The following is a 9634-nucleotide window of genomic DNA, read 5'->3' on the forward strand; positions in this document are numbered from 1 at the left end:
CGCTCACCTTGAGTAGTGGCAAGTGAGATCCAACTCTTATGACACCTGGAAGCCCCGACTGAGGGGACTCACTGCAGAAACTCGAATGGGCTGGGCTGGTGAGGCGGAACGCCAATCAGTGTGCAGGCCCCACCCAATGACATGCAGATTCTCAAAGCTTCCAAGCTCGCCTTATGAATGAGCAAACCCGAGAGTGTTTGTTCTCTTTCACCGGGCACTGGACACCCTGTTCCCTGAGGCACAATGCCGTTTGTTCTGTTCTCTTTCAACGGGCACTGGACATCCTCTCGTCCGGGTCGAATACATTCACTCTGTCCTCTCATTGGATCATGACGTCACATCGCTCTGCTGTGGTCATGCTGCTAGTTCTTGGCACTTTCTGAGTTGTGGCTCAGCCTCTGGCTGAGGCCACAATTCCTCTTTCCCCTCTTTTTCCCCTCGGTTGTGAATGCTTGGGTCCACGTGCTGTATTATTGGTAGGTATGGCGCTTTTTAAGTGTGATCTGTGTCTCTTTTCTCTTTCTCTAATCTCATTGCTTAACCCTCATTTCTCCCCATGCCATTAAAATCATTACGTTCCTTCCCCCTGTGGAAAAAAATAATTATATTAATGTACTCTAAATTGTAATTGTTGTTGGTGTTTTATAATTTAATTTTATGCTTCAAGTCGAATTGGCTGTCAGTGATGCCTCCCTTCAGCCAAGAGTCTTTTCCCCTAAATGTTGATAAAAGGATTGTCTTGCTCTGGAACAAAGTGACCTTTCTGATAACACCAACTTTGTTATGATTACATCATTTGCTTTTCACCGAGAAGACACGTATTGCAGTTGGAGTTCTTTGTTAAAGGTTTAACAGCCCCCTCCACTCTCCAATGAAAGCATTATAAATAGCAGAAATGGTAATCTTGTTTTAGTGCAAATCATTGAAGATGTCTCACCATCTCGGTGGCTTGTGCTCCTTGGTACTATCCAAGTACCAAGTATCATAAAACTCTCTGATGTGATGTACCTTCCCGTTGTGGCAAGTGAATTAATCGGTGTCTTTCATTTGAATAACAGGATTTACATCGAGTCGGTTAAACGGTTAATTAAAAGTAATAAAACGTTAAGAAATAAATTCCACAACAAATGGGGGCTCGTCCGGGATGTTCTAACTCCCTGGAGGCAGTCCATGGCCTGGAGGGACGGCAATCGCTTGAGCATGGTAAGCGGAGAGCGTTCTCCCTTTCCCTTTGACGGCGTGGCTGTTCTTAGCGGGTAACGTACATCAGACAAAGGAAAGTACATGTCAGAGAGAGAGGGAGAGAGGGAGAGGGGGAGAGGGCGAGAGGGGGAGGGAGAGAGAGAGGGAGAGGCTGGGAGAGGCCGAAGAGCAGCGGCTGAGAGGCCGAAGAGCAGCGGCTGAGAGAGGCCGAGATAGGTCTCCTCTTGGTGGCAAGGTCGGAGTGTAGACCCGATACAGAAAGGCCACGGAGGCTGCGAAGGAAGGAAATTAAGAGGTCGAGAGACGTGCAAGAAATATTTCCGACCAAGGTAAATGAGCGAGGTAAACGAGCAAGGTCAATGGTTAAGTGGAAAACGAATAAGTGTTATGAATATTCGTTGAGTTACCTGTTTGTATTTCTGGTTTTTTGTATTGTATTGTGTGGAGGTGTTACGGGTTTGTAAATGCAATGATTTGCACGAAACCTTTTGTTGGGTGCAGCAGACGATTGACCGGCTGCGAGCGTGGCTGGTGATTTGCATTGAGATGCACGTGTTGCTGAGTGAGTGGAGAAATGGAACTTGTGCGAGTCCAATAGATTTCACTGCAATGAAATTTTGCTCTATTGGGACTTGGCTTTGAAAGTTGAGATGCATGTGCGACGGAAAATGGAGATCGAGATTGGTCGTCATCGTAGATTTGGAAGACTGGATGAGGTGAAATGCGCACACCGATTCCAGAGGAAAAATGATGATGACTGACTGCACGTGCTGCTAATTTACAGTGCAGGCGGATGTCATTTGGAGTGTTTTTTTGCCGGATTGTGTGTGTGTGTGTGTGTGTGTGTGTGTGTGTGTGTGTGTGTGTGTGTGTGTGTGTGTGTGTGTGTGTGTGTGTGTGTGTGTGTGTGTGTGTGTGTGTGTGTGTGTGTGTGTGTGTGTGTGTGTGAATTCAAATCGGTGGGGGTCTGAATTGGAAGCAATTGTGAGCTCGATGGGGAATTAAAGATTACTGGACGATGTGATGCATGAATGTATTGTTAGAAATAATATTGCAGCAGATAAAGCGTGAAGAGAGATGGACATTCATAGGGTAATATGGGATGGTTGGGGCCACCTCGGCAAGACAGTCTGGGGACGGACTCGTGCTGGGTTCAGCTGTGGGAGTCAAATGGATCAAGGCTCGGATTTTCTCACTGTTTGATAACTTTGTATGCATTTTTGGCTTTGTGTTGATAACGCGAAGGTCGTGAGCTGCACTGTGCAGGCCGGCCCTCTCCACTGGGTCTGTTTGGGGTGGGGCTTGGCTTTTGGCTATTGTGCTACTGTGTCGAATTGCACATGTCGTGCCCGGTGACGTGTCAGAAATGTTTCCAAGATTTTGATTTGAGTTGTAACCATTGTACTTAAAAGATGTGATCTAAATGTAGAAATGTGATTTGGAATGATTTTTAAAATGAGTTGATGATGTTTAGCACGTAGGGCGATTCACAGATGCCCTCGGATGGACGTTGAACAAGCGTGCTGTTTTATTAGTCTGAGAATGTTAAAGTTGATAGATGACATTCGTTCATGTATATGTTGAAGACAAATTCCTGTCCAAACTACTGCTGGGAAGGCAATGGCAAACAACCCAGTGTAACCCTTTGATCGATTAAATCAAGGTAAATTCATAAGATTTAAATGGATAGACGATGAAGATTTTATTTTTGATTTATTGATTTTAAAAGAAAATATTTTATTGTCACAATGATAGACCAAAAAGCTGTTTAACAGAGATTGGATGAGTAATGCACTTAAAAGGTGGAGTTTTAACCTAATGGAGAGAGGAGAAACAGTAGCCAATCAGGAGAAAGAGGGCAAATCTCCCATGCCTCCCCCATGACTGTGATAAAGCTTGGGAAGGTTCTCGCTACATGTGTGGACGGAGTGTTTGAGCTGCAATTTAAATGATATTCGCCTGATGACAAATTTGACAAATGATTTGACAATTTTTATACACCTGTTTAAAAAAAAAAACTGAGGTTTAAACTGTATTTATTTGTTTTGATAAAGAAAATGGACTTGTATTGAAAAGGTCAGAGGATGTGATGAGATGGCTAGTGTATATGAGTTGAAAATTGCAGCATGTTGCTGTTTTTTTGAGAGAGAAGTGGAAAGATGGACAATGTCAGAGATTTAAAATGTTGATGGAATTCTTAAGTGATGATGGAGATTGGTTAAACATTATTTTCCAAGATATTTCATTGGTTAAACAGAGAAATGGACGCTCATCGGGTTAATGAAATAATGTTCGCATTTGGTATTGTTTAAAATGTTTGGAGAAATTTTGTAACAATGTTATCAAAGTTATTTTTTTTTTCCAAAATTGACACTCTGCAGCCAAAGTGTGATCTGCAGCTCGGCAACTCAATTGACGCCATGCGACAACAACGGAGTGGAACTCTCATCATGGGGAGTTTGCAGAACTGAGAGTCCGTGAAAGACTTCCAAAAGAATCACTCTGTGACTAAAATAATAGCCATGCTACTCATGTTTAATTACTCTTGTGAATTAATGTAAAATGTGAATTAATGTGAACCTGTGAATTACTCGGTTGATTAATTACTCCTGTGAACAACTTAGCTTTGAATTATTTTGGGAATCTATTTTGGGAATTATAATAACCGAGCACACAGGTGTGTTTTGCACACTGTTTTGTTTTTGACCTGTAATGGTCGTGATGGGGATAATCTTATGGTCAAAAGGACCAACAAGTGATACTCATGATAATGTTTGCATGTGATATTAATCAGAAAAGTGATTTTCACACACCTTTTACAGGATTGGTTGTCAAATACATAAAAATGGAGGTAGTGTATGGTAACTGTGTTAGTTACTTTCAGACTAAGCTCATAAAAAAGAGGGAGAAAGAACTTATTGAGAACGAACCATCATGTTTCTTTTAGTTATAATTGATATAAACTTTTGTTTTGAGATTACAAATTGAGAATCCTTTTACCTATGGACCTTGCTAATCTGTTAATTGAGGATAGGGAAAAGTTACTGAGAATTGAATCAAGATAATAATATCTTAAGTTTAGGTACTTACATAATATTGAAAGAGGGTCTGCATTATTAAATTGATCGACAGATTGGTCAACATTACATATTAGAAATCAAGTTATGAGGGAAAACAGCATGGTATTTACATAACCGTAATGCAGAATGACTGAAAGAATGGCGAGACCAACAGCAATCATGAAATCAATGAAATGGAATCAGGAATTGTCCCATGTATTGTAACTATATTGCTCTCACTGATTAGGAGCTGGTACTGACCTGACTGTAATTTATATAAAATGCCTCTACAATTAGTAGAAAGAGAAACAAAAGGATAAACAAGAATTATGCGGAGTACGATAGCATGACCATGACCATGCAATGTATTTACATCGAGTCGGTTACTGATGGCATTTTTAATCGATGTTAACCTTGATTTTTGTTTGTTTCGTAGTGTTGAGAGCAGTTGAACCATGCAATGTACGATTTCGTCTTATGAAGCTTTGGAAAGAACTTCCACCGAAAGATTGGACGATGGGGAGAACCCAGATTTGGGTGGTTGGGTATTCAATACATGATCATGAAAGTAACCTCTTCCTGAGTAGATAAGATGAGCAATGTGAAAAAAAAGAAGAGAAAAAACCCACTGAGGAGAAGGTTGGACAAGTCAAACCACAAGTGTAAACAAAGTCCTAATGTCGCCGTTCTATGATGCCAGGCAAGCCTGGAGGAATGTCCTCAACCACACTCGTGGATTGCTGCTCTGCAAATACATCATGATCTTGCTGTGGTTGCTTCAATGCATGACGAAGGCCCTGCCAAGGTCCACACGGCGAGTCCAGTGCAACATGTGTTCAATGGTGCGGGTGGGGGCTCGTGCAGCCACCGCGGCTGTATTCACCATGGAAAGCTCATTTGATGAATCAAACCTGATTGCACAAACTGCTGCTACGAAGGCCCAAACTCTGTTGGGGTTGGGTCTCTGTTTACCACTCGAGTCTTTTTAATCTCCTTCAACCCAGTGTCGGGCCCAAGCTCATACCTGCCAAGATCTACCTTCTCTTCAGCTCAAGGAGTGCTTCGACTGTGTTTCCCCTTGGGTGCTGATCAAGACCCTGACCTGTTTATCTTCTGACTTCAGGTAGCATGTTTCATTGTGTGACACATGCTGATGAACAGGCCATAAAATTGAATGGAAACGCACTCACTCACCTGGCTGGGACACAATTGAAATGGTCGTTATCCAACATTCTTTTGATATGAGTACTCGCTGCCATTGTTGACTGAACTTGCGTGACAGATATCTTTTCTCCTCCAGGAACGGGTTATGGTGATCATGTGTAATATAATTATTCAAAATTTCCTTATAAGGAAAAAGGGGGGAATTGTGGAAGAAAATAATTGTATTAATGTACTCTAAATTGTAATTGTTGGTGTTTTATAAATTTAATTTTATGCTATAAGTCGAATTGGCGGTCAGTGATGCTTCCCTTTAGCCAAGAGTCTTTTTCCCTAAATGTTGATAAAAGGAATGTCTTGCTCTGGAACAAAGTGACCTTTCTGATAACACCAACTTTGTTTATGATAACATAATTTGCTTTTCACCGAGAAGACACTAATTGCAGTTGGAGTTCTTTGTTTAAGGTTTAACAGCCCCCTCCGCTATCCCAGCAAAGCATTATAAATACCAGAAATTGTAATCTTGTTTTAGTGCAAATCATTGAAGATGTCTCACCATACCATCTCTGTGGCTTGTGCTCCTTGGTACCAGCCAAGTACCAAGTATAATAAAACTCTGATGTGATGTACTTTCACGTTGTGGCAAGTGAATTAATCAGTGTCTTTCATTTGAATAACGATTTACATTGAGTCGGTTAAACGGTTATTTAAATGTAATAAAACAAATAAAACGTTAAGAAATAAATTCCACAACAAATGGGGGCTCGTCCGGGATGTACTAACTCCCTGGAGGCAGTCCATGGCCTGGAGGGACGGTAGTCGCTTGAGCATGGTAAGCGGAGAGTGTTCGACCTTTCCCTCTGACGGCGTGGCTGTTCTTAGCGGGTAACGTACATCGGACAAAGGAAAGTACATGTCAGAGAGTAGAGAGACAGAGACAGATAGAGCAGTGGCTGAGAGAGGCCGAAGAGCAGCGGCTGAGAGGCCGAGATAGGTCTCCTCTCGGTGGCAAGATCGGAGTGTAGACCCGATACAGAAAGGCCACGGAGGCTGCGAAGGAAGGAAATGAAGAGGTCTAGAGACGTGCAAGAAATAAATCCAACCCAGTTAAATGGGCGAGGTAAACGAGCAAGGTAAATGGTTAAGTGGGAGACGAATAAGTGTTATGAATATTTGTTGAGTTACCTGTTTGTATTTCTGGTTTGTTGTATTGTATTGTGTGGAGGTGTTACGGGTTTGTAAATGCTATGATTTGCACGAAATCTTTTGTAGGGTGCAGGAGATGATTGACCGGCTGGGAGCGTGGCTGGTGATTTGCATTGAGATGCATGTGTTGCTGAGTGAGTGGAGAAATGGAACTTGTGCGAGGGAAATAGTGGCCTGGTGCAGAAACGTATGGCAAAACAAAAAGGACCTCTCTATCAAGGTGGTAATCCTTATTGCATCCTGAGCTACAGAAATGCATGCATATATATATATATATATTTATATATATACATATACATATACATATACACATACTAGCAGGGTATGCTTCCACATTGTAAGCAACAACAAACCATGCTTCCCCATTATCTTGGGTCGCTCACCTGCATTTTTTTTCCATTTATTTTTATTTTTATTTTTTCATTTATTTATATTTTCATTTATGAATGCTTTCCAATGGTTGTGATTCTCTATTTTTGTCCCAGTGTATCGACTTCGATGTCCATCAGCAAGCAAAATTTCAGCTTTCTACATCACCCGGAAGGTACCGATGTTCAATATCAGTCAGTCAGTGAGTCAGTGGTTAGAATGAGCTTTATATTATAGATGTGCACATGCTGAATGCATCGAAAACAAAACACCAGTATAATTATGGTAGCCCCCACCTCCCCCCACTCTAACCCCCTTTCACTCCCCACCACATACCCTTTTCCAGCTGCCCAACATGACAGCCGAACTTGAGATGAAGGGCATAATGAAACCTTTCCCTCTGCACACTGGGAAAAATGAATGTGGAAATCCAAGGCCCATATCTCCTGGGAAGTTGGAAATATCCTCATCTGTGAGACTGGTGATTTTGCTGGCATATTGTCAATACTTCAAGTTTTGGACCTGTGTAACAGCTAAACCCTTTACCAGAGGTGGTCAGCACTTCGACCTTCATTCTTTCACTAAAAATCCCCAACTACCTTTTCTGTAGCCATGTTGTGCATGGCAAAAAACGATCTTTTTATTGTCCTTGAACATTGTATCATTGTGTTTTTGGCAAATTCTCTGCAATTTGGCTTTCCACTTCTCAATGCCTTTTGTCAATCCATGTCCATATTCATGCTGACACATCCATGGGTGTGCCTGCCGTGTGGTGAAAACATTTTCCTGCATCGGCTGGAAATAATTCAGGCTATGATTTGGTGCAAACCGTGGCCTTTCTCAAAGTCTCCATGGTATCCAAAATGTCTATGTCATTCGTTTTCTGTTAAATAAGTTTATGGGATTCTTCATACCACAGGATTTGAGAATCCAAAAGACCACACTTAGTACGTCTAACAAGTGGGAACCCTTCTATAGTTATAAGTTCCCCAAAAGTGAGATCCTATTTAGCTGACTAGCTGTCCTTAGTAAAGAATCTCCTGCAGAGTTGGAAGCTGAAATACTCAAGAGACAAATACATGCTTTGTCATTTTCTCTCAGTGGAACTGCATTGCAAATTGTTTGATGTACCTTGCTTTGTTTCATTTGCAGAATTCATTTTTGTTCTTTAAGATGCAACAAAGCAGTGAGTGTATCCCGAGAAGTGGAAGGGCTTGTCCTAGATTCACACACCTTTATGTGCACTACCATTAATGTACCATCAGACCCCTCATATTCACAGATTTGTTGACCCCGCGTATTCACGGTTGATGAAATGCAACCCTGTGCTTTGCATATTCGCTATTCGCGGTTGATGAAATGTGACTTACTTTTACATTTGAGGCCCTGTGCTTCGCGTATTCGCGATTCGTGTGTTTGCGATTGATGAAATGCGACCTGCTTCTACATTCGTGGCATTGCGCTTCACGTATTCACTATACGTGTATTCGTTATTGATGAAATGCAACTGCTTTTACATTCGCAGCTCTGTGCTTCACGCAGTCGCAGTTTTTCACGGGTGTATTTTCAAGGTTTTTTGCGGGGTTTTTTTTTTTTTTCTCAGGTGTCTTCACAGTTTTTCACGGGATTTTTGTTTTCCCTTATGAATCAAGAACTGCTGGGAACCTATCCCCCTTTTTTTCATTGAAACAATGCCTTAACATTCGCGGCATTTTTGAGGAACGTATCTCCCGCGAATTGTGAGTTCCAACAGTACTTGATTACTTTCAGTGCTTATCATTTAAAATGTTTGTGTTTGACCATTAAATTATTGTAGGTTTCAAAAATTACTTTATATTTAAAGTAAGTATTTGTGCTAACTCCAACAATTTTTTTTTCTCACATTCATTCAAGGGGTTGGTGGTGGGAGTCGTGGTTAGGGGGGGGGGAGGGGGGATTGATTTTACAACCAATTTACAGATTTGGTGATACATTGAACCCAACATGGTATATTATGATGTTGAGAATTCATATTACAAACAAGAATGCCAGATTAATGTAACAAATGAGGCTAGATTCTCCTGATACTCATATTGGTACCAGATGATAGCTTAAGTCAGACATGGATTTGCCAGTACCAGATTGATTGAGACAATAAGCTATCTCAATAATAATTATTATTATTATTAATGTCTTGTTGAAATAATTATTTCAATCCTGTCTCGTCAAAGGAACTAAAAGCACTTAAACTTCTGAAAGTGGTGTCGGAAGGAAAAAGAAACAATGAAGGTGCATTAATTATTGCAAAATAGGTGTAGGTGCAAAAAATAGGTGTATTAAGGTGCAAAAAAGAACTATGTTGGACTAAGCAAATGGGGCAAATGGATGTGGCAATTTGGGAAGCAGCGTCAGCAGCTGTCAGATTCTCAGTTTGCCTTGCACATCTTTGCAATAAACTGACAGATGTGCTACCTTGTCACAATGTGCCATGCATTGTCTCCTGACAGAAGACCGGGGTAATTTAGGGGAAGTGTGGAGGAAAAGAAGCGGTAGTATTTTAGAACATCTGTCACTTGGGGCAACTCAATTAGACTATGACGAGTCCTTCACGATGAGTCGATCTTGCAAACGAGGCGACAAACATTCACCGTCAACAG

General features: G+C 41.3%; 1 protein-coding gene across 2 annotated transcripts; it reads left to right on the top strand.

Moving 5' to 3' along the window:
* The first annotated feature begins 2489 nt into the window (after positions 1–2489).
* On the top strand, positions 2490–8886 carry LOC147021598 (uncharacterized). Of its 2 annotated transcripts, none has more exons than XM_085891711.1 (5): positions 2490–5385; positions 6696–6849; positions 7115–7173; positions 7345–7479; positions 8602–8886. In XM_085891711.1, exons 2-5 carry the CDS (start codon positions 6819–6821, stop codon positions 8683–8685), a joined length of 309 nt encoding a protein of 102 aa, XP_085747837.1. In that variant the 5' UTR covers positions 2490–5385; positions 6696–6818; the 3' UTR covers positions 8686–8886. The 2 variants fall into 2 exon arrangements, with proteins under 2 accessions (XP_085747837.1, XP_085747838.1); XM_085891712.1 differs by having other exon boundaries at positions 7345–7470.
* Positions 8887–9634: the final 748 nt, after the last annotated feature.

This window comes from Eptatretus burgeri, chromosome 8 (genome assembly GCF_056783735.1).
Source record: "Eptatretus burgeri isolate ZD-2024b chromosome 8, Ebu_testis_v1, whole genome shotgun sequence".
Taxonomy (NCBI): domain Eukaryota; kingdom Metazoa; phylum Chordata; class Myxini; order Myxiniformes; family Myxinidae; genus Eptatretus; species Eptatretus burgeri.